General features: G+C 49.7%; 1 protein-coding gene across 2 annotated transcripts in view; it reads left to right on the top strand.

The window, feature by feature from the left end:
- Positions 1-24,598, top strand: part of Slco2b1 (solute carrier organic anion transporter family member 2B1) — a 50,666-nt gene that overhangs the window by 5,985 nt on the left and 20,083 nt on the right. The window contains exons 1-7 of one of the 2 annotated variants that reach the window (XM_021200693.2): positions 5,510-6,029; positions 9,551-9,687; positions 10,827-10,964; positions 12,322-12,484; positions 15,142-15,378; positions 15,714-15,812; positions 18,464-18,654. In XM_021200693.2, the coding sequence (XP_021056352.1) occupies positions 9,565-9,687; positions 10,827-10,964; positions 12,322-12,484; positions 15,142-15,378; positions 15,714-15,812; positions 18,464-18,654 (951 nt within the window). In that variant the 5' untranslated portion in view covers positions 5,510-6,029; positions 9,551-9,564. Of the gene's footprint in view, positions 1-5,509; positions 6,030-9,550; positions 9,688-10,826; positions 10,965-12,321; positions 12,485-15,141; positions 15,379-15,713; positions 15,813-18,463; positions 18,655-24,598 lie in introns of those variants that run through there. The other variant, XM_021200685.2, reaches the window with a different exon arrangement.

The raw sequence follows: 24,598 nt of genomic DNA, 5'->3' as shown, positions 1-24,598 counted from the left end.
GAGGAATTAGCCCAATCAGACTGATAAGAAGCTGATAAGAAGGGCCTAAGTAGCAAGAGAGTGGCCAGCTGAAGGCTAAAGGGCTGTGGGGACTGCCTCAGGACTGCAAGAGCTCCTGCAGGAGAGAGACCAACCTGAGGGAGCAGGGCTGCAGTCTGCAGGAGGCCAGGACGTCTTAGGAGGTAGGGTTCAGGAGATGCCCCCAGTTCACACCTCTGGAAAGGGGTCTGCCACCATCTTGAGGAATGAGACGGCTCAGTCACTATCTGCCACCTAGACGCCACCCTCCCCAGGTTTAGACACTGCCTTCGGTACTGGGATCTAGTAGCTTTTCCCGGTGAGTCAAGTCCACTGTCCCGGAAGGTGGGTGTGATGGCGGGCTCCTTTCTCTCTGCTCTCAGTTTGGACACAGGGTAGGACAGGTTCAGACACCGGCTTGTCAACATCATCAGACTCACCTGCGTCTCAGACCCCTAGGTGTGTGTCTTTACTTGAGGACATGATCTCCTAGGGAACCCCCTCAGGTGGCTATGCTACTCACCAGACCTTATGTCCAATCCTGAACACAGTCTTCCTGTCCTCCGTCTCTCAGTGACCAAACTCACCATGACAGTGCACCAAAGTAAGAATCGGAGCCGATCCCAGCTTCCTCTGCCCCATCACTGGGTCCCTCCAACATCTCCAGCCTCCTCCAACAGTCTCTTCTGTGCCTCCGCCCTGCCACCTTCATCCCCTCTCAACCTTTATGCTGTCACACCACTGCCATGGCCACCTTCTTCTTCCTCTTCCCCTTCTCTTTCTTCAAGAAGCTTCTGCTCCAGGTGTCTCCATTGTTTCCATATCTTTGCCAGACTTGCCATCCTAACGCTGGGCACCACCCCTGACTCAGAGTGTGAGGTTCTTTTTTTTTTTATCATTACATTTTATTAGTGTGTGTGTATGTGCGCACACATGCGCGTATGCACACCACGGTACACTTGACCGAGCACTTCTGAAGATCAGAAGACAACTTGTAGGAGCCTGTCTTCTTCTTCCAACAGGTGAATTCTGGGAATAGAAAGGCAAGTGCTTTTCCCACAGAGCCTTCTCCCTGGCCCTGGAGTGAATCATTACTCTCACTTCGAGAACCAAAGGCACACCACTTGGGTGTCTGCTACGACTGGATACGTTCTGGGCTCCTTTGGCTTGTTTCCTTACTTTCAAAGTGTTTTAGCAAACCCAGGCAGCCTATCCAGGTGGCTCCCAAGCTCAGGGTTTTGGGACAGACGAGGAAACCTACAAGCAGGCGAAAGGGGCCCAGGAAATGTGCAAGAGACACCCCCTGCTGAGGCTCCAGCTGGGCAAACTGCTCTGAACAGGCACAGCACCATGGACAGCTGAGTCCCGTACCAGATCTGCTGATCTTCCAAGACAAAAACAAAAATCTGCAGTTAGCTGTGAAAGTTTCTGATTTTTTAAAAATGCTGGCAATGAACTGAAAAACATTCAACAAGCCAGCATTTTGCAGGCTTCAAAACAAGTCCCAGGGCCAGAAGCGCCTCCAGGCGGGATAAGTCCAGAGGATGCCTTTTGCCTCAAGGATCAAGGCTGAATGGAGGCCCTGGGCCAGGGTTCCCCTGTCACAACTTCTGCCTCTTCTACGTGTGGTGTGCAAGTCCTTTGATGACCTGACATAGTGTGTATGTGTGTGAGTAGCAACGTGTGTGTGTGTGTGTGTGTGTGTGTGTGCGCGCGCGCGCGCACACGGGGGAGGGGAGAGACAGAGAGAGAGAGAGAGAAAGGGAGGGTGTGGTGTTTCTTCTTATACACTAAAGTTAGAAAAATAACAAAAACAAATCCTGGAATGCAGCTGAAGAGCACAGGAACTTGGGGTAAAGGCAGTGTGGAGACTGGATGGTGGGGACAGACAAAGAGCTGCTGGTGGGAGGAGATAGTGAGGGGGTGGGAGGTGGGGGGAGAGTGGCTTCCAGTGGGGTCTGTGCTGCTTCCTGGATCAGATGAAAATAACTAAGCTGAGCCTTCCATAAGCAGGAAATAAGTTATTCTGAGGCCCGGTGGCCAGACTTGCAAACAATCTTGCTGGTGAGTTTGGGGCCAAGGCTGACAAAGTAAGTCTTTGAAGTTGAGCAAGCCCTTAGCCTTGCATCCTCCCGGTGGGTGGTGGGGAGGCTGGGAAGCAAAGTTCCTTGTTCTAACCTTACTGAAGCCAGGAGGAACTATCTGATTGCCAGCCATAAAGCCACGGTCCTAGGTTTCCCTTTCTGCAAGGCACTAGCTGGAACATTCTATCGAAAGTATCATGTCTTGACTCTTTCAGATTCAAGCCTTGGCATTTCTTGGCAGCTGTTGTTTTCCAGAAGGTTCCAACCCACACTTTGGTTGTGGATCTCTAGGCTGAGGCCCTCTCAACAGTCTCCCCACTTTTCCTTTCTTAGCCCCTTCTGATCACAGAAAGAAACCCCTGACCAGCGAGATGACCCACAAGCTACAGACAGCTACAGAATAGGCTGGTAAGATGACAGATGGCAATGTGGCCACCTTTGACAACTCACAGAAGGGAAGCTGGGCCAGAATAAGAAGTGACCAGGATAAGAAGTGACTGTCATTCTATTTTTTCCAAGGCCATCAGTGCAGATCTGATGGCTGACATCAGAAGCCCAGCAATCAGACAGATCTGGGCTCACATCCAGATCTCCATTCTCCAGCTCTGGGATTCTTTTCCAAGCTTGTCTACCCACAGGCATCCCAAGCCCTGGTGCACACTCCGAGGATGTGCAGATACGTGTGCATCCAATGTAGTCCTGCATTTGGTGGTACCTGCTCTGCAGTAGCCCTGCTTCCCCTCAGGTCTCGATGGAACACACTAGATGTGCATGCTGATACATGTCCAAGCTCTCGGTGAGCTTGAGACCAGTCTGGTCTACACTGTAAGTTTCAGGCCAGCCAGATCTACATAGTGAGACTCTGCTTAAAAAATAAAAGGCTAAAGAGAGAGAGAGAGAGAGAGAGAGAGAGAGAGAGAGAGGGGAGAGAGAGAAGAGAGAGAGAGAGAGAGAGAGAGAGAGAGAGAGAGAGAGAGAGAGAGAGAGAGAGAGAGAGCAGAGTCCAGAGACCACTGTTTAGTGCGGTCTTCAGTGGCCACCCCACCACTGCCCACAGAGAGAGCTTTCGTCCAGCTCACTGGTTCTGGTTCTATATGTAACAATAACTCATTGCATCATGTAAGCAGACTTTAGTAGAAGCAGGTGGTGTTTCATGGAAGGACAAATCGCTGATAGCAGGATGAACTCTCTACCAGGGAAAAGAATGCCACTTAGTAACACTGTAGATTCCCAACGAGGTAAATTTCTTGTGAGCCAAAGCTGAGTAGACCCTGCAGGGCCTCTCTGGGCTTTATCTGATCCGCAGGAGAGCTGAAAAACTGGAAATTTGTTTTAAAACCATTCGGTGCAGTGGGGAAGCATGGCTAGAGACTTGCGGTAAGAACCACGGCTTGGCAGTGCAGGATGGGTGGAAACTGTAAAAGCCATGGACCTGGGGCAGGAAGGACCAAAGACTCTGAAGATGCCAGGCATGACATTGCGTGCAGGTAATTCCAGCACTCAGGAGCCCGAGACAGGAGGCTTGCAAATTTGAGAGCATCTTGGACTACATAGGGAGACTCTCTCTGTTGATAGGAAAGAAAGGGGAAGAGAGGGGAGGGAAGAGAGAGAGGAAGGAGAGAGAAAATAGAGAGAAGGGAACAAAAAGGAAGGAAGAAAGGGAGGGAGAGAGGCAGAGAAGAAGAGAGGAGAGACTAGCTGGGAGCAGGATAAAGAGAAGGCCCCGGGGGTCCAGTATTCTGTTGATGGTTCCCCTGAAGAGTGGATCAGATTAATGAAGTCCCACCTTGTTCTACAGAAAACTCTACAATGCATCTAATAGAGCAGGAAGAAACAAACGTGTTTTACGAACAATCCTGCTGAAAAACAAAGTGAATCATGAATGCTGATAGTTCTACTTAGTGCTCTGAACAACAATTGTGGAAGCTTTTCTTAGAAGCAGTTTAACAACTTGCTTGGACTGAACAAACTAAGAAGAGGGGGGAAGAATGTGTCTGAAGACCAATAGACCAACAGGGCCATGCGTGTGGGGACAGGCCATGACTCTAGAGGTCCAGTGTGCAGGTAGGCACATTGGGTGAGCAAGCAGCCCGGGCTCTTGTGGGTGCCTCCTGCACTGGGGAGGAGGTATTGGATGTGAGAAGCCAAAGGAACTACATGGCCTCTACGGCTCCATAGCTGAACTGCAGCTTCTTGTGCTGTGTCTCAGTTAGGATCACCATCGCGGTGACAAAACGGCATGACCAAAAAGCCAGTTGAGGAAGAAAAGGTTTATTTGGCTTACATTTCCATATTGCTTTTCATCATCGAAGGAAATCAAGACAGAAACTCAAGCAGGACAGGGACCTGGAGGCAGGAGCTGATGCAGAGGCCATGGAGAGGTGCTGCTTACTGACTTGTTCCTCATGGCTTGATCAGCCTGCTTTCTTATAGAACCCAGGACCACCAATTCTGGGATGGCACCACTCACAATGGGCTGGGCCCTCAGCCATCAATCACTGATTAAGCAAATGTCTCACAGCTACATCTTATGGAGGCATTTTCTCAATGAAGATTCCCTCCTTTTAGATAACTCTAGTTTGTGTGTCAAGTTGACATACGAGCAGCCAGCCCAGGCTCCAGACCTGGGTCACTGCCTCTAGGGCCATTGAGTGCATTCAGAGAGAAGAATTCAGTTCTCAGGGTCTTGTGGTTGGTTGGAGCCTAGATGAAGGAAGGAAAAAGGTAATCTAGAGACAATCTATGGCTCTGCCAGAACAAAGAAGAGAATTTGGAAGCAGGAGGTAGCTCCAGTTGGGATGGTTGTCTTAGACATTTTGGAAGATTTATCTGGGATTAGTGGAAAGTGGCTCTTTGGTGGATGCCAGTCAGAAGGCCAGTCCTGGGAGGCACCTGCCTCACGGGCCTAAGGAAATAGAACAAAGATTTTCTGTCCTCATTGATCCTGGCTTCGTCCCTGAGACACTGACAAAAGACAGATTAGCAAGATAGAAACACAAAGCATTATTTAGTCTAAAGTCCATAAGATATGGGAGTCTTCAGTAGAAACAGGAAGAAATGGAAAACTGTGTGTGTTTTTATGCTAGGTCTGACGAAGTATCTGATTGTGGAGGAGGACGAAAGTGGATAGATGGAGCATGATGTGGTGGTGACAAACTGAGGGAAGGGGACTTAGCCAAGTCTGTGTTGAAGTGCTTCAAATGAGAGGAGAGTGAAAGGTCAGCGAGTAACTTGCCTAAGTCACTGACCTGCTTGGGGGAGGGTGGGGGAGGGGAGAGGTACATCTGACCCTCTGCTGTCTTTTCCATCACCAGCATGCCATACTTGGGAGCAGTGTGTCCTAGGTCCTGCCTGTAGATAATGTCATCCATAGCTGTAAGCGGAGGAAGTTGGAGCTCATAAAGAACAAGAGACATGTTCAGGCTCACCTGAGGGGAGCTTGGGGAAGCCTGGATTCATTTCTACATTTGCAGGTGTTGCATTTTGCAATCTGACTCTAGGAGGTACTATGCATTGGGACGTGGTACTGAGCCTTTCTGGGAACGAGTGATCAGGGAGGGAAGGACCAGGCTGGTCTCTGAAGCATTCCCCCTTCCCATGTGGCTGCAGCTGGAGTGAGCTCCAGCTCTTGTTTGTGAGAGCAGCCTTGCACCACAGGCTCGCCCTGATCAGCTCCTAAGGAGCAGTTTTGGCTGGCAGATGTTCAGGGAGATGACTGCTCTCAAAGCCCAGAGCATATTGCTGGACTTCTCCCCCACCCAAAGAGTAGAGCTTTGTACTTTGTGCACCAGAAACTGTTATTTCGCTAAGGGACAGAATGAGCCAGGAAGACTTTGAGCTTTGGCAGAGGAGGCTGAGGTAGAAGCTTCAGGAAGACCCAGAGTGAGGCTGCACTAAGGCGAGTGAGTGACGCTTTGGGAAGAGCAGGTGAGAGGGCAGAGAGGAGAGGGGATGTGACTGTCATATAGGGAGCATTGTCTCCAGCGGGCTCATGAGCCCAGGCTGAGTGTCCAGGGTCTAGCCTTGGGCTGGGGGATGCATGTTCTGAGCTGGCCCGCTGACTTTTCTTCCTGTCCCTCATCCATTCTTTGCATTTTGTTCTGAGCTATTCCTTCACGTCGGTGACTTCCGACCTTCCGTCTGAGCTTCCAACAGCTCCAGACCTGTGGTCTGGTTGACCAGGCTTTGGGGTACACTGGCCCTGCTGCCAAGACCTGGCTAGGTTAGAGTGAGCCAAGACAGAAAAAGGCGTTTGTGCTTTCTCCCCGTTTGGATCTGTTCAAGGAGGGCCGTTGAGTTTAACATCTAGACTGAGCTGCTGGGATTCCTTCTCAGAGGCTTGGAGATACAAAGGACACAGGACACAGAGCTCTGAAAAGCATTCATGTGCTGTGTTTGCATATCAAGACCTAGATGGCAGCCGGTGACAGGCTTCTGCTGGTGAGAGGAGCTTAGGTTCAGAAGCAGTCCGCTCAGTGTCTCCGGAGGCGCTTGCTTTACAGGCCCATATCCCCTCTTCTTCTTTTTTTGAGACAGGGTTCCTCTGTGCAGTCCTGGCTGTCCTAAAACTCACTCTGTAGACCAGGCTGGCTTCAAACTCTGAAATCTGCCTCCTAGGTGCTGGGATTAAAGGCGAGCACCACCACTGCCCAGCTTCCCCTCTTCTTCAATGATCTCAGCTGTCTCCTCCCCTTTCCCCTTCCCAGGGGTGCTCCTCCCACCTCCTCCCTGCCAGGTGTTGCTCTCTGTTTCCTCTGGATGTTTGTGACCCAAAAGGAACTCCTCCCAGACATACGCACTTCCGTTTCCTCAAAAGTTTCCAGCTACTGTCCAGGCGTTTCTCTGGAGAGTTATAGAAATGATAAATGTGAACATAAAAAGATGCCCGCCATCATAATCAAACCATCCACGTCCCCCATCACACCTACCTGGGTGGCCATCACTGAAAAGGCTGAGCATAACTTATCAGAAAAGGTGTAGAGAGACTGGAATGTTGCTGGTGGGCTTGGAAAATGGTGCATCTCTCCGTGTTCCTTGAACAAGTCTGACAAGGGGAGGGAACGCAGTGCCCTTCTCCACTGGGCCTGCTCACACCGAGTCATTCACCCCTGTGGCAGTGCCAGCATGCCCTAGGTCCAGGCCAACCCGATCACAGGGCTGGAGCTGAGCCTAGAAGAGTTGCAGCAAACAGTCAGATGGTTTCTCAAATAGTCAAACACCGATCTGTCATAGGACCTAGCGATTCTACTCCCAGACATGTGCCCATGAGAACTGAGAGTGCCTGTCCCGTGAAAGGCTACAGTGACTCTTCACAATACCCCAAATGGCCCAAGTGTTTGTCAGTTGATGAATATATAAACAAAATGTAATCTACACTTCATGACGGAGTGCCATCATCCATCCCAGCGCATGAAGCATTGACAGAGGCTACAGTGCTGAGCACCCTTGGAAATATTATGGAATTTAAAACATTCGTTACAAGTGACCAACCACATATTAGATCATTTCATCTATGTAACATGTCCAGAATAAAAACCCACAGAGCCAGGAAATAAATTTGGGTTTCCAGAACCCTGCTAAGGAGGAATGAGAAGTGACTGCTTAGTGCTGGGCTTCCTGCCGTGGAAAGGAAGAGTTTGGGAACTGCACAGTGGTGATGGCTGTACAATTATATGAACATACAAAAACCAAAACGCACTTTATCCCTTGGCTCTGGATTGTGAGTTTTATGGCATTGTGAATGATATACCTTATCAGTCATTTCACTAGTTGGAGTCTGATACCTGACCATAAAACAACCTAAGAGAAGTTGTGTTTGGGCTCATAGTTTGAGGGTACAATCTATCACTATGGAGAAGACGTAGCCCGGTTACATTGCATCTACGGTCGGCAGACAGAGAGATGAGTGCTGGCATACCTGTGCTTTGTTCCCTTTGTTTGTTGTATTTAGTCAGAGACCACAGGCCAGCGGATGGTGCCACATCATGCTAAGTGGCCCTTCCTTCCTGGGTTAACCCTCTCTGGAACCTACCATCAGGCACGCCCAAAGATATGTCTGCTAGGTGACTGTAAATCCCATTGAGTTGACCATCACAATTAACCACGATACGTGTTAATGGTTCTCAAGGTTGGAGGGATGGTTTTTAGTGGTTAAGGGACTGTCCTGTTCTTGTGGAAGACCTGAGTTCCGTTCCCATCCCCACATCAGTGGCTCCCAAACGTTTGGAGCCCCAGCTCCAGGAAATCCAGTGCCTCGGGCCTCTATGGACATGTGTGCCCATATGTACACACACACTTTTAAAAGTGATCTTTGGAGGATGAGGGGCAGGGGGAGAGGATGCTGGAGAGGTGACTCGGTGGTTAAGAGTATGCATTGCTGAGTTCAACTCCTGGCACCCACATGGCACCTCACAACTGTCCAATGCTGTCTTCTGGTATGCAGATGTACATGTAGGCAAAGTACCCATACACATAAAATGCATAAATAAGTAAATCGTTAAATAAATAAATAAATAAATAAATAGTCCTCAAGCTCCAAGGCACCTTGTGTGAGGAGCACAAAACCTTGGCCTGTGGAGGTTCAGGGTCTCAGTTGACCTTTTTGAGTTTTCTTCCCAGAATGGAGTTAGAATCCACTGCATCAGAAGTGTTCTTAGGTCTCCGGCAGGCCTTGAAATGAGGGGAAACTGTAGCCTGTGGTGAGGGGGATGTGGAACAATGGAGGAGGCTTCCCACAGGAAATGGAGGGGGTCGTGCAGGGGAAGCTCTGGTCTCCAGCTGAAAGGATGTTGTAGAGTAGTGTAGGCTGTACTTCTGGGGTTTCCACTGAGAGCCAGAAGCAGAAGGTTCCAGGAGAGAGAAAGTAACAGACATGTTGCCATAGTTACTATGTGAGAAAGCCACCATGGTACTGAGATCAGGGGTCCCAAACAGCTCTGAGTCTGTTTGTCCAGGCAAAGGTTCTGTGACATGCATTCTGAGTAGCTGTGTGCTTTGATGCATGGCTGGCAGACATGACTGCTTGGCTCTGTGGCTCTGTACATGATGCTGTCCTATGAGGACCAGGGGTATCTGTCTGATAAAGGGAAAGCCTTTATTCCTTAGCTCAGGAGTCAACATTGACCCCCAACCATAGTCTAAAGCCTACTGAAAGACCACACAGCTCATACTTAATATGAGGGTGGTTGTCCCAGAGCATGCTGTGGGGGAAAGGGGACTCTTTCTGTCTCTTTCAGAAGTGTGTGCCTGGATGGAGCAAAGGTCTCCAGCAGGAACACATGGGAGCCATGGTCTCACAGGAAAGTCCCTCCCAGGGGGTCTCATCAGAAAGGCTGATGAGACTGACTCTCAGACCCCCATCACTACCCAGGTCACATTTTAGGGAAACAGTACACTGCAAGGGTTAAGGGCTTTTTATCTGGGATATTATCTCATCACTGGGCCCATAGGTGAGGGGCCCCGGATGCCAGACAGGAGCACGAAGACCACAATGGGCACAGAAGACATGCATGAAAGGAAAGTCAGTGTGGAGCCTCAGGACTCACATCGGGATGCACAGCCCCGAAGGATGTTCCACAACATCAAGGTATGCACGGGCAGTGCAGCGCAGGGCAGGGCAGGGAACCACCCAGCCCAGCTTGGTACCACAGACCAAGTGCCTGCCTTCTCACTTCTTGAGGATGTGTCTGTGGGATGACTCAAGAGAGCTCTTAGCTTGGTTCTGGGCAAAAAGAAGGCAACCAGGCTCTGCTTGCAGAGGTTGATAGTGTTAGCCTTCAGATGATAGGGGGTGGGGATGACTCCCTTGCCCCTCAATCCCTTGGGGAAATGGAGATAAACCCTGCAGTCCTAAACCCGTGTGAGTACTGAAGTTTTGACGTCACAACAAGGGCCCTAAAGACTCACGCAATAGATGTCAGACCCTGTGCAAGGTCTGCACACCGGCTCTTCTCTGTTAGAGCTTTAGTGAAAAGGATGGGCTTACTAGGTGAGTGTTATCCCGCTGAGCCCCACCACAGCCCTCAAGATTTGAATCGCCTCAGTGGTCCCGGGTGGGGCCCTTACCCTTGTACTAATGAAGAAGTCGAGGCTCCAGAGCACTAAGAAAATATGTTAAGCTCTGGCCTAAATTCTCCTGGATTTTGCTTCTTAGAAGCGAGCTTTTCTTCCTCTAGGAGGTTTGCCAGCTTTTTCCGGGAAGGCTGGGTTGTTTGGGGTGAGGTGGGGTGGGACAGCTTGGGGAAGTCAGAAAAGGGAGTGTCCTCCCCAGAGCATCCCTGTGAAAATGGGTGCAAGTGGGGAGGAGAGCCTTCTGGGGAAGAGGGCAGTGCTACAGAGAAGGGAGGAAGGTCCAGCCCAACCCCTGGGGAGATCAGAGGGTCGGAAGGGCATTGATGCTCCTATTTTTAGTCAAGTGTATCTCTGGTAGCACCCATGTCCCCAAGTTCTACCTCAGTTTGTCAACCTGAGTGAGATTCCATGGGCTACTCCAATTAACTAGCTCTCTCCCTCTCTCCCTCTCCTTCCCTTCCTCCATCCCTCCCTCCTCTCTTCCTCCTCTCTCCCCTCCCTCTTGTTCCCTCCTCTCCTGTATCTGCCGTCCCTGACTCTGTTTACCCATCTTCTATCCCTTGCTCATCTTTCGGCCACGCTCTCCTCTCCCTCTGTCCCCCCACTTCTGACGGTGCCCGTTCACCTGCCACCATCATTGCCTCTCTCCTACAGTTCTTTGTCCTATGTCACAGTCTACTGCAGCTGTCACAGCTCATGATCTCTGGCTACCTCAAGAGCTCCATCTCCACAGTGGAAAAGCGCTTTGGGCTGTCCAGCCAGATCTCGGGGCTGCTGGCTGCTTTCAATGAGGTATTGTTCCTAGCTTCCCTCAGGAGTGTGTGCAGGGCTCGCCCCCTTTCGTATACCCATAAACATTTCCTCCCCAGGCCCACGTGCAGCCCCCAACACTGCCTGCTCCCCAAATCTTTCATAGCTCTCCTCTTGCAGCATCCTGGACCAGGGTGGAAGCCTAGAAAAGCCTCCTTATGCCCTGGTTGTCCTAGTAGGAAAAAGGACCCAGCCATTATGCCCTTAGGAGCCCTTTGCTAGAGAACAGGAGCTATTTTCTAGTTTGCCAGATTTGGGTAAGCACCCACCCTCCTTGTGGCTCTTTTGTGTCTTGGATCCTGTAGCTATTGTCTGTCCCAGGAAGGAATCACAGAGAGTCACTTCTGTCCCTGAGAGAGGCTCCAGTTACCTCCAGGACACCCTCTGACTGACCTTGGAGTGACAAGAGGGAGGGGTGACACTGCAGTGGAGGTCTGGCCCCAGGATACCCAGGATCCACAGATCCCTGCCTGTGGCCCTCAGCCAGGCAGGGAGAAGCTGAGCTGGAGCATTCGGATTCAGTGGAAATGAGTCCTGCTGGGCCTCAGCCATCTCCCACCAGATGTTGTCTCTCTCTGAGAAGGGAGGCTCTTCTCTCTCAAGGCCCATCACACTTCTGTGAAATACTTTTCCCTGGATGATGTGCCCACCAGCTGCACAGCATCCCATTCCCAGATGGGTCTCAGAGTAATGCTACTCTTAGATCTCACATGTGGGAAGGGAAATGGGGAAAGTCCCTCTACCCCATTCAATACCCCTACAAACCCTGTTGATATGACCCACTCCCTTTGAGGACCCTGGATCTCGCCCACTCTACCTGTAGCTCCCTGAGAGTATGAGTCTAAAACTTGAAATTCCAAGCCATAACCCCCTGATGTTAGACTGTATCTTTCATTCTTGAGGCCAGAGAAGCTCTGAATCCCTTCCTTGATCACCCTCCTCCAAAGTGAACTTGACCAGCCAGCTTTATCCTTATTTTTCTCCTCTAAAAAGGCCACGAGACCCTTCCCTTTCCTAGGAAGACTCAAAATCTGCATGTTGTTGTCAGTTTTGTGTTCTGTTTGTTGTTGAGAAAGGGCCTCACTACGTAGCCCAGGCTGGCTTTGACTTCCCAGCTATGCCTTGGCCACACTTACTCTCTGGAGTACAGGATGGTAGGCATGAGCCAACATGCCTGGCTTAGAATCTCCATTCAAAACACATCCAGATGGTTCTTATTTAAACCAGCCACCCCAGTGTACAAATGGGAACACTGGAGGTAGCCAGCCACAGAGAGGATGGCATAGGCCCTGGGGTTGTGGACTCTGGCGTGCCTTAATTCTCATTTCATCCCTTGCAGGTAGGGAATGTATCCTTGATCTTATTTGTGAGCTACTTTGGCAGCCGAGTGCACAGACCCCGGATGATCGGCTGTGGGGCTCTCCTGGTGGCCCTGGCAGGCCTGCTCATGGCGCTCCCTCACTTCATCTCAGAACCATACCACTATGACCATGGCAGCTCTGGTAAGAGACTGGGCAGAAGAAGACTGAGGGACTTCAGTCCTGAGCATGGAGCCCATCCCCAAGTCTGCATCCAGGATGGGCATCGCTGCCCAGTGTACCTGATAGTCCTCCCTAGCTCACCCCAGTCTCTCTGGTCCCAGTTCATGATAGAAAGGTAGCTGTAGGGCAGAGGTGAGAGCTAGTCTTCAATGGGCGAGGACCTGCTCATATGTCTCTATGGGGTTTTGAGGTGGGAGTGAATTTATAGTACAGCCTGCTTTAGGGCCTGGCACACAGAGGCTTCTTGGGAGAAGTCTATAGAATAAAATAAAGGCATCCTACGGTGCTTCCTGGATGCCAGGCACAGGTTGAAGCATTTTGTTTGTATTTGTGCATTTAATTCACACGAACATTCAAAACAGAGGAGCCAGGCTTGGTGGAACACGCTAGCACTTGGGAGGCAGAAGCAGGAAGATAGGAAGTTTTAGGCTCTCCTTGGCCAAGGGTCAGCCTAGGATATATGAGACTGTGTCACACAAAAGAAGTGGGTTGGGGGGGGGGAAACCAATGCTCAAATGAGTAAGATGGATATAGTAAAAAATAATAATAATAAAATAAAAATTAACAGAATTTTGTTGAAAGCCCAGTTGAAAGAGAAAGATATCTCTTAGAACAAGCATCTTGAATATTCACTTTCCCCTCCTCTAGCATCCATCCATCCATCCACTAATTCATCCATCCAGTGGTTCATGAAACACATTACAATACTGCCTACTCTGTACCCAACGCCTTAGGGCACTCAGCCTTCTCTCCAGGAGGCTCCCAGCCCTGGAGAGGAGACAGACAGAAGAGGAGACAGTTTTGTCTCTGAAGTGCTAAGACCTGGAGGTGAGACTGTGAAGCAGACATATCCTGGAAGTTATAGATGGAGTGAATATGGCTATTCTACCTGACTGCATAGAAGATAGGGAGAGGAAGCCCCGGGTAGGGGATGAAGAGGGATAGCTGGAAGTAGCTACCAAGGGCTAGAAGAAGTGGCATGGCGGGGGTTGGGGGGAGATGAACATTGCAGGGAGTGGGGTGGGGCACAAACAGAGTCCCCCAAAGTGACACAGTGTAGAGAGCGTGAAGAAGGCAGAGAATGATGCTTGGTGGTTCATGCCTAACATCCTAGCACTCAGAAGGCAGAGGCATGTGGATAGCCACACGTTGGAGGTCACCCTGGGATACATAGTGAGTTCTAGGCTGTTCAGACTATGTCTCGAGCTCTTGTCTCTTACTTTAAAAAAAAAAAAATGCTGAGTGGGTTTCTAGAGCTGAGAGGACAGTTGTCGACAGGGAATCTTCGGATGCTGCGAAGAAGAAGTACTTCCTCATAGTTTTTTGCCCAGAACTTCCACTTTAGCAGAGAGTTTTCTGTGCAAGGTTACAATTTGTCCTCCTGGCTGGCTCTTGAGTTCTCCTCATGTCTGAGCCTCAGTGTTCACAAGATCAGCTCAAAGGTTACCGTGACTCTAAGCTCCAAACACTCTCCCTGCTCTGACAACCGCGGCTTTCCTCAGTTTATCTGTTCTGCAGTAACTATGCATCTGTGTGACAGGTTAGGCCATCTGTAAGACCCTGGACCCAGGAATAGGCAAATGTGACCTCTAGGATGACTATTATACTTACATATCTCCTGGGAACTAGACAGGGACACCTCTCACCGCTCTATCAATGGCCTTATGGGGCAGAGGTTACCACTATTGCCTCCGGACCCTGAGGCCAAAGAGGGAGATACAAGGCCAGACCCACATCTAGAATCATACCTAGACTTCACCCAGAAATGTTCAGCATTTGAACTTGTAGTGTCTAAAGAGCATCTGCTCTGGGAGACTCATTTGAGGGATGAGGACCAGAGAGGCAAAGGTTACACAGAGGGACAGCCGCTGAGGACAGTGGGACAGTCGCTGATGACTTTGGTTCTTTCCAATACCTGGGTGTGGCTCTCTTGGTTGACTTGGCACCTCTGGGTCCCTGCTGTCACCATGTTGGGGATAATAATAGAACAAGGGTCTCCTCGAGTTTGCTCACCAAATATTGGTCAAGGAGTAAATGTCTGGAACTAAGTTAAGAAAACACCCTTTTCTGCACTCTGTGTCCTGAACCAACACAGCTTCTTCCCCAAATGAATACCAAGGACACCAGAGCCCTCCGTGGTCTGGGGTCTTTCTGCTCCTCCCAGCTCTGCCTATATATCCCTGGTCTGCCCCTACTCTGTGACTTGCTGTTTGGAACATCTCCTCCCAACTCTGTGCCCTTCTGAGGACCCAAGTTTGCTCTCCTGTGAACTCTTCCAGGAATACCCTCCCCTTCCCTCCTTTCTGGAAAAATCTTATTTGCCATTCTCCACCCAGTTCAAATTCTACCTATGTTGGTCACTCCTGCTCCTCCACCCAAGAGCCACCACTGTTATGACCCTTCTGGATGCCCCTGCTCAGAAAGGTGAGCTGTGGCAAGCTAAGAGCAGGAACCGTGTGGTCAGACTGTGGGGCCAAGCTGGTTGACATGTTTCTGGTCTGTGAACTCTAGGTTGGGGCGATCGAGTGACTTACATCCAAGTACTCAGAACATCTTCTTATATTTGGTGAGTACCATTCATCTTAGCTATGGTCATAGTTCTTATCGTCTTCTCTCAGACGACAGGTCACAGGACTTTGAATCATCCCTGTGCCTGCCCACAACAACGATGGCTCCAGCCTCTGCCCTGTCCAATGGCAGCTGCTCCAGTCGCACAGAAGCCAAGCATCTGACTATGGTGGGGATCATGTTCGCAGCACAGACCCTGCTTGGCATCGGTGCTGTGCCCATCCAGCCTTTTGGGATCTCCTACATTGACGACTTTGCCCATCATAGCAACTCACCCCTCTACATTGGTAAAGATGGTCTCTCCCCTTAAGCTCTGAGAGTGGGGCCAAGCCCAGGCAGGGGGAAGAGAGAGGCCTGGCAGGAGGATGGGGAAAAAATCCTGGAGAATCCCGTAGAGAGCTTCCTAGCCCTGACCAAGTGACACAAATGAGCGTTCTTGCCATGAAAGATTGAGTAGTCAGAGACCCACTGGGGGAAGACAAGAGACCCACTCAAGGCACAGACCTGCTGGGGGTAGGTGGTAGGGACCCACTAAGGCATGCAGAGATCTACTGATGCTAGGCAGAGAGATTCTGGCGGCAGGTAGCACTAACAGTACCCTCACCAAGACTTTGTATTGCAGGGATCCTGTTTGCAATAACCACGATGGGGCCTGGCCTGGCCTATGGGCTGGGTAGCCTCATGCTACGCCTTTATGTGGACATTGACCGGATGCCAGAAGGTGAGCCTGTGGAGTGCTCATCATCCTCAGGGGTGCACATGCACACACTCTGTAACTGATCACTGCTCTTCCAAGAGGCACCATACCAGGAACCCATATGGAAACATAGCAACACTGACCATGAATGAGCCTTTTCCTTCGATCTCTTGGGCCTCAGTCTCCTCACGACTGAGATCGTCTCTATCCTCCTGTCCCCGAGGCTGTCACCAGAATCTGGTGAAGTATCAGAGATAAACTGTAAAGAGCCATCTTTTAAGGAGCTGTGCCCTTTGTCACCACCCGACTTTATTGCATACCCTCCCTCTCCCAGGCACAGACACACTGTTGACAGATAATAAAATATACCCTCTTAGCCTGTGGGGAGCACCGCCCTCAGGGGGAAAGCCTCCTAAGACTAGGGCCATAGTACCTGAGACTCTAGAGCAGAACACAGTCACTCAGATCTCTCCTCAGATCTTTCTCTGCTGAGACATGGCCTGGGGGAGCTGAAGGGCCCTTTTAGCCAAGCCACTACTTCAGAATCCCAGAAGCCTCTGGAGGTCTCATTTGGGAAAGTGTATTCTCAAAATCAACTGGAGGCCAGAGTGGGCCCAGAAGCCTGGCTAAAGGTTGATCTGAAGGTAGCCAGGAAGGTCTGTGGGGGTCCAAGAGCCCTGGATCCCTGCATGTGTTGGGGGTGGAGGGTGGATGGTGGATGGTATCCTATTAGAGCAGGTAACCGTGGCTCCTCCACTGCCTGCTTGTCACACTCAGTGCCAGGCATGCCTTCAGCCTCCTACCACTCAGAAGTCCCATCCCTCACTTGGAAATTTTTCTAGCAGGTCCTAGAAGCCACCAACAGCACATGTGTGCCTGGGTGGTCATCCTCTAGCTTTTTCTCATGGTTCCCTGAGCCAAGACAGGTCTGGACAACCATCACAAATGACAATACTGCCTGTCTTTCTTCCTTCTAGAACACTGGGCCCCAACACCAGTGACTAAAGGGTTCTGGTAGCAGCCCGTTGATGCTGTGAGGGAAAGGCCCTAAGAGTTGGGGTAGCCTGGGTTTTCCCAGACACCTCCATTTGGGAGGAAGTATGTGTTTTCTATCTGTTGGCATCATCTTGGCACACAAGGTGGACGATGCCTCTGAGCTACCTCTCAGGTCCATTTCTTCACGGGGGATTTGAAGGGTGGGTGGCTCCTGTCTGCTGCAGGCACAGACTAGCATATGCTTGAAGAGGAGCTAGGCTCTCTCTAGTCTGGCATGGGGCCAAGGCAGACCAGAAACAAAGAAGGCATTGAATACTATCAGTGGAGAAGCCACACCCGTCCATGATCTGGAGCCACATCTGTTAAGTGCCAGCTGTGCTCCCTAGCCCCTGCCCAGAGAAGCTCGGGACCCAGCGCCTGGAGAACAGCGACTGTGTGAACTGCTGCTGGCTGGTGCTACTGGGGACTTGTATTTTTATAAAGTACCTGTGATGCTGGGTGTTGTGTGACTTTTCCTGGAGAGAAGTGAGCAAATGTCTTTTCGCCCCAGATAGGGCAATGATGACAGACCAAAGAAACAATTCCATCTTAGGCAAGCTTGGTGAGCCAGTGAGTTTCCTGGGGTTACTTTCAGGGGCATGGGGGATTCAAGGGCATCACTGAGAATCCCACCACACCGTAAGTGACAGCACACAGAAGTTGCAGTTCTAGAGCGTCCTGGCAACTTGCTGATAGTCCCATCAAAGAGGTTGCTCGCGCCCAAAACTGCCTCCTGCTGTTGTAGCCTTAGAGAGGGCCTCTGTGGGCCTTGTAAGCTTCTCAGCCTCCTGATGTTTCTGTTCAGAGAAATAGCTACCCAGTGCGGGGAGACTCAGGGGAGGTGTTGGCTCTTCAGCCTTTCGATTTAGAAGCTTTACGGGCAGCTGGGCATCATGTTCTAATTAAAATAGGTTAGAGACCAAACCCATAAGAGAGGACTTGTTAAAGGAACACATTTGTTAACCCCACAACTCCATGGTTATTTTAAGCAGGTCTTAGTAACTCTCGATGGCTCTGTTAAACAATCCCAGTTATTATAAACATGGTCTAACGACAACAGCAACCCCACCTTCATTTGATTAGTAATAATGCTTTGTCTAATAGTGGAAATGCAGTGTGAATAGAAGTGGGAGAGGAGGAACAAGTGACTATAAAATGCACATCCCTTGAAGTGCTTCTCCTGTCTGTCTTTCACAGATTTTGTTTGTGTTTTTGAGACAGGGTCTCCTGTAGCCCAGACTGGCTTCGAGCTCAGTGGTTACTTAGCCGAGGGTGACCGTGGCTTTTTGATCCTATTGCTTCCACTTCCCAAGTGCTCAGAATAGATATTTAAATTTTTAATTACATTTACTTGTTTTATATATATATATATATATATATATATATATATATATATATATCGTTTACCGTAATATATGTATATATTTTTTTTCTGTAATTCTCCCAACAACCCCATGATATAGAAAACCTTAGCTCCTGGAGCTACTGATATCTGCGTGTCACAGCGGAAGAAACTAAAGGCACAGAGACTAAGTAGCTGGCATTCCCCCAGTACTCTGTCGGCCTCTTGGTTGAAGGTTCCCAGAGGCAGAGATGACAGCCAACCATGGCACTAACATCATCATGGTTTTCTCTTCCAGGAGGCATCAACTTGACTACAAAAGACCCCAGATGGGTGGGCGCCTGGTGGCTGGGCTTCCTCATCTCTGCAGGACTGGTGGTCCTGGCTTCCAGCCCCTACTTCTTCTTCCCCAGAGAGATGCCCAAGGAGAAGCATGAGTTTCACTTCAGGCGGAAGGTCTTGGCAAGTGCGGCCTCGACTGGCAGCAAGGTAAGCTCCCTCCGTGTAGCAGCCCCAACTCCGGTCCCAGAAGCCACCCTGATGCTTCCTAATGAGGCTTCGTGGTTCCTGAGCGAGCCCCACCGCCTCCTCCCAACAGACACACACACACTGAGACCATCATGGGGCCCTCCCATAACCCAGGAGCTCAGAATCGATGACCAAATCCGGGAGCCCTGGGGTGAGGACTCAGGCTTGCTGGGGTTCACGAACTTCGGCATCACGAACTTAGAAATGTTGGGAATTCTGACTATGCTAGGAGATGCTAAGGAGTTGAGGATGTAGAACTTGGGTGCAGGAAGAGTTCTGAGCTAGACATGAGAACTCTGGCAAATACAGAGAAGACAGCTGAGGGATGCTGAGCGGAGGGATGCTGAGCAGAGGGATGCTGAGCCGAGTGCACAGGACCTCAGCTTAGGCTTCCACAGCAGACATTAGGCTGGCTTTGCCAGGCGCAATACACATAACTGAGTACACATACAGTACTCTGAGCCAGGCTGGTGGGAGATTTTGCCCAAGGTCACATGACTAAGAGGCTAGGAACCATGACCCACAGGGCAGGATAGATGAATATAGCTAAGAGTTTACCAAAATATGAAGCCCGAAAGACCGTAAGTTGCTTCCAAATTGAACAAAAAAAGACAAACAACAAATGTATTATTATTATTATTATTATTATTATTATTATTATCATTATTATTACTGGGGTCTGAACCTCTCGGGCCGTTCACATGCAGTGGCAAGGGCTCTATCACTATATATGTATGTCTGACCCTGGGAATGAGTCTGAAAAGTCTATTTTGACAACATAATTTCAATTTCACTCATTATTTCAATTCGATATCTACTTTCAATGGGTACAAACTTGGCTACATTCTGAGGCCTTGTGCATTTTCTCTTTTCCCAAGTATGTGAGCTGCTTGTTAAGACCTCAGCTTAAAAGTTAAGTAAGGTGCTTATTGCTAAATAATTCTAATTGCAAAAGAATTATTTATTTAAAAAAAATCTTGCCTGATGTTCTTGCAATGGCCTGGTACTTGAAAGTTTGACCCAGCAAATAGACCTGAAAAGGTCATTTCTCTTTTGTCATTTTTTTTTAAATAGAGGGTCAATTTATTAGAATGTGAGTTCCAGTCTGTCTAAGCTCCAGGCCTGTCTGTTCTACTGAACCTTGTTAGCCACCTCAGCCTAGGGCCAAAGACACCTCAGGTTGAGACAGCCAGCAGGGGCCAGAATCACAAAACCTTTGCTGGCTTTAAGACCCAAGGGTCTTATCCGCTAATATCCGCTTATCAGTGAGTGCATATCTAGTGACTTCTTTTGTGATTGGGTTACCTCACTAAGGATGATATCCTCCAGATACATCCATTTGCCCAAGAACTTCATAAATTCATTGTTTTTAATAGCTGAGTGGTACTCCATTGTGTAGATGTACCACAGTTTCTGTATCCATTCCTCTATTGAGGGACATCTGGGTTCTTTCCAGCTTCNGGCTATTATAAATAAGGCTGCTATGAACATAGTGGAGCATGTGTCCTTATTACCAGTTGGAAGAGCGGCCTCTTGTGAGGCTATGCCAGTGCCTGGCAAACACAGAAGTGGATGCTCACATTCAGCTATTGGATGGAACACAGGGCCCCCAATGGAGGAGCTAGAGAAAGTACCCAAGGAGCTGAAGGGGGCTGCAACGCTATAGGTGGAACAACAATATGAACTAACCCTGCACTCGTGTCTCTAGCTGCATATGTAGCAGAAGATGGTCTAGTCGGCCATCATTGGGAAGAGAGGCCCCTTGGTCTTGCAAACTTTATATGACCCAGCACAGGGGAATGCCAGGGCCAAGAAATAGGAGTGGGTGGGTAGGGGAGCAGGGTTGGGGGGAGGGTATAGGGAACTTTCAGGATAGCATTTGAAATGTAAATTAAAAAAATCTAATAAAAAAAAGTCTATAAAAAAAAAAAAAGACCCAAGGGTATGCTTGGGAGGACAGGAGGCAAGGACCTTTCAGCTGCTTCACCAGGGAGTACTGGCCCAGGAAGATCATGGAGAGAGAGGCCACTGAGGCCTTCATGGCCATGCTGGGAGCAGGCAGCAGAGCACCGGGGAGCAGCAAATGGGATAGGCCCTGGCTCTGCTGCCCTGGGGCAGGACTTGCCCAGTTGTGATGCTTATTCTGCAGTGGTGGTTCCCAGAGACAGCGGATGGCTGGGCTGACAGTGCCTGCTCGCTCTGGAGGCAGGAGCGGACTTGGAATCTCACTCCTGCCTGGCTTGGGCCAAGATTCAAATTCCCAGAACCTGAAGTGGAGTCCTTGGAAATAGGAGTGTCACTTAGGAGGACGAGAGGCCGTGTGTCTGGTGACAGATACTCTGTGTTGGGCTCTATATTTGGACAGAGAACAATAGGCGTGGGTAGCTGTCCACTGGACTGGGTAACAGGTCAGCCATGTGCCTCCGCAGCAAGTCACTTCCCTGTGCTTGTGTGTGGTGCATATAGGTGCAGAGGTCAGATTCCTAGAGCACTACCCAACTGCCTTGGTTTCTGAGAATGTGCAGTCCTGGCTGCCGTGGTTCCTGGAGTTGGCTTTTGAGAACTATGTGCCGTGAAACCTTGTGACACTGGTCCTGACTGTGTGCCTGTCTGGCTGTCAACATCTACCTTGTCAGATGTGGAGTTCTGGGAGGAGAGGAGCTGAGAGGTTCTTAAGAAAAGATTGAAGGCTGAGAACATGCTGATCCGCTTCCAGCAGCTCTTAGGCAATAAATATTGATGTGGGAGGAATTGATCCTTCGCCTCCGCCTCCGCCTCCGCCTCCGCCTCTACCTCCTCAAGACTTCCAGTACCAGCCAGGCTGCTTGCAGTAGGGTTGGCTGGCCTGGTCCACTAGAGTCACTAGTGAAGAGCCTGGAGAAGGGGTCCCACTGGGTGAGATTGGCTGCTACACGCTGCATGTGTCTCTCCTGCACAGAGGGGTATGGGTAAGGAAGAAACAGTCAAAGCCAGTCAGTTTGGGAAATCTTTTCAAACATCTTCTCCCAGACTTAGGGCCCAGGAACCCCTTAAGTACCCTAGAAGTAAATGCAGCCATTAAAGTCGATCTCTATAAGCCAAAAAGATTGTAGCACATAAAATAAGGCTTGTCTAATCACGAGTGGGTCTAGCCAATGTATCTAATGTGTGGGCAGCAGATTTGACAAGAACAGCCAGATCTGCAGATTGAGGCTGTGTCCTCTAACTGGCTTCATGCCGCTAGGTTGTTTGTTCAGGGGAATTGAAGAAGACATCCCACACACCCTGCCTTGAGGAGTGAAGGAAGGCCAGGGGTGGGGAAACGCGGGTGCCTGAATGGCAGCTCAGCCATGAGGCCTCTGCAGGGTCTCTTAAGGGCTCTCTGACAGATCCTTTCTGGGTGAACTGCCCCTTGGGTGGTGGGGTGCCCCACCCAGTACTTCTCCAGTGTTCAGTGGCCCCTCTGAGAACCTGTTCTTAGAGCTGAGCCAGGGGCTGGAAGAGGCTTGGCCACCTGCTTCTTCTTGCCTCTTGCATCAAGAATGCTGGCCATGGCCAGACTCTGAGAGCCAGTGGGCGCGCGCCATGGCCAGACTCTGAGAGCCAGTGGGCACCATGGCCAGACTCTGAGAGCCAGTGGGCGCGCGCCATGGCCAGCCTCTGAGAGCCAGTGGGCACCATGGCCAGACTCTGAGAGCCAGTGAGTGCCATGGCCAGCCTCTGAGAGCCAGTGGGCACCATGGCCAGCCTCTGAGAGTAGTGGGCACCATGGTCTTCTGTTGGGTTTGTTACTCCTAGAATAATTCCAGTACACCATAGGTCTTGCCGTAGTGCTCTGCTTCTTTGCGTTTGTTGTTGACTGAGTGGAGTTTAACTCTTTAGACACTTGGGTCTCAATCTGGGCTAGCCTAGAATTGACTATGTAGCTCAGGCTGATCTCAAATTCATGGCGATCCTCCTGCCTCACCCTCCCAAGTGCTGGACTGACAAATATGAGCTATGACACCCAGCAAAAGTTCAAATAGCTGGGTGTTTCTAATCACTTCTCTTCTAGAATCAGAGGAGTGTGTGTGTGTGTGTGTGTGTGTGTGTGTGTGGTGTCTATGTATGTGATTGTGTGTCTCTGCATGTGAGTTCCTATTTATGTGGCCTATGAAAGCATGTATGTGTTTGTGCCTGTGAATGTATGTGCAGTGAACATCTGTGTATGCCTGTGCAATCGTGTGTGTGTGTGTGTGTGCACATGTATTAGCATGTATGTTTGGGTGGGAAATATGCATATAGGCACATGCGTGCGTATGTGCATGCCATTGGAGGCCAGAGGACAGCCTAGGGTGTTTTTCCTTGGTTTTTGAGATAGAATCTCTGTAGCTAGGGGACCTAGCCAGAGAGACCTAGGTACCTACCTACCCCCACCTCCTGTGTGCTGGGACTACAAGTGTGTGCCACTATACCCAGCGTTTTTTACATGGATTTGGGGATCAAACCAAGGTCTTCACGTTTGAATTGCAAGCACTTCGCTAACTGAGATCTATCTCCAGATCCACATCAGACATAGTCTTCGAGTCCCAAAATCCACTTCTCTCTGTCTGCCTCCATGTCTCTGTCTCTATTTCTCTCTGTCTCTGTCCCTCTCTCTGTCTTTTTCTGAGACAAGGTCTCACTATGTAGCCTTGGCTAGCTTAGAGCTCACTATGTATTCCAGGCTAGCCTCAAACTCATAGAGAATGGAGCAAATCTTTTATCCCATTGAGTACTGGGATTAAAGATATATACCACCACCTCTGAGCAAAATTCACATGTTTAAGTAGCCATAATTTGGCTAAGAGCCTGTGAGTTCATGACACTGGCTGTCTCGGTCATTGACCTCAATGTACTTCTTTGGGACAATAGCCAAGGATGTGGGGCAGGAGCAGAATTCCTTAAAACCCAAAACTTGGAGCTAGCCTACTAGCATCTGCCCATACTCCCCCTGGGACTTCTGAGTTCCTGCTGTAGCCTCTTAGAGTACATGGTGACACTGGCTTTCCTTGTCATCTGTGTCTCCTCTAGAAGCCCCTTGTGTATCCATTCCCAGCTTGGCAGTGCAGGGCTGAGACTCCAGTCTCACATTCCCTCTAAGCTTCAAGGTTTGAGTAATCATGCAATCCCTTCTCCGTCCCACAGGAAGAGGGCCTGAGGTCTATAGAGGGGCCCAGAAGTGTCCAGAGTATGGTGGCCCTGCATCTGTCTATATGAGGCCAGTCTCTGACTCAAAAGGTCAAATAAGAATCTCTCTTTCCTCATACCAGAGCTAGAATTCCTTTTGGGATATATTTGAGTATACTTCAAACTATACCCCCATAGAACACCAGGAATGACAGAATGAAATGAATGAAGTATTCCTTCCTCTCTCCATTCCACCCCCCCCCCTGCAATTCCTCTTTGGTGTTTTTATAGCAGCATATTTGTTTCTGTTTGTTCAGTGCTGGATTCTGGTCTCATGCACGCTAAGCAACTCTGAGGGTGTAACATCCTTGAATCAGACATCGTGATGGGATTTCAAATCAGCTAAAGGTCTCCGTTGCTAACAAAGAGCTGGTCTAGACATACCACAGCTTGGCAGAGAAAACTGAGGCTAACAAAAAGGTGGAACTGGTTATGCCATCTCATGCTTGTCATCCAGGCACTTGGGAAGCAGAGGCAGGAGAATGACCACAAGTTTAATGCCATCCTGGGCAATGTAGTGAGTGAGTCCCAGTTCTTGCTGGGCTATAGAAGTAATACTGTCTCAAAACAGACACAGATACACCTACACACACACACACACACACACACACACACACACACACACACACACACTCACACACACTCACACTAAACCACAGAGAGGAGGAGAGAAAGGAAAAGACAGAGAGAGAGAGAGAGAGAGAGAGAGAGAGAGAGA

The sequence above is a fragment of the Mus pahari genome, chromosome 1 (genome assembly GCF_900095145.1).
Source record: "Mus pahari chromosome 1, PAHARI_EIJ_v1.1, whole genome shotgun sequence".
Taxonomy (NCBI): Eukaryota; Metazoa; Chordata; class Mammalia; order Rodentia; family Muridae; genus Mus; species Mus pahari.
The sequence above is the reverse complement of the archived record's forward strand: the minus strand, read 5'-3'. Positions and strand labels throughout refer to the sequence as shown.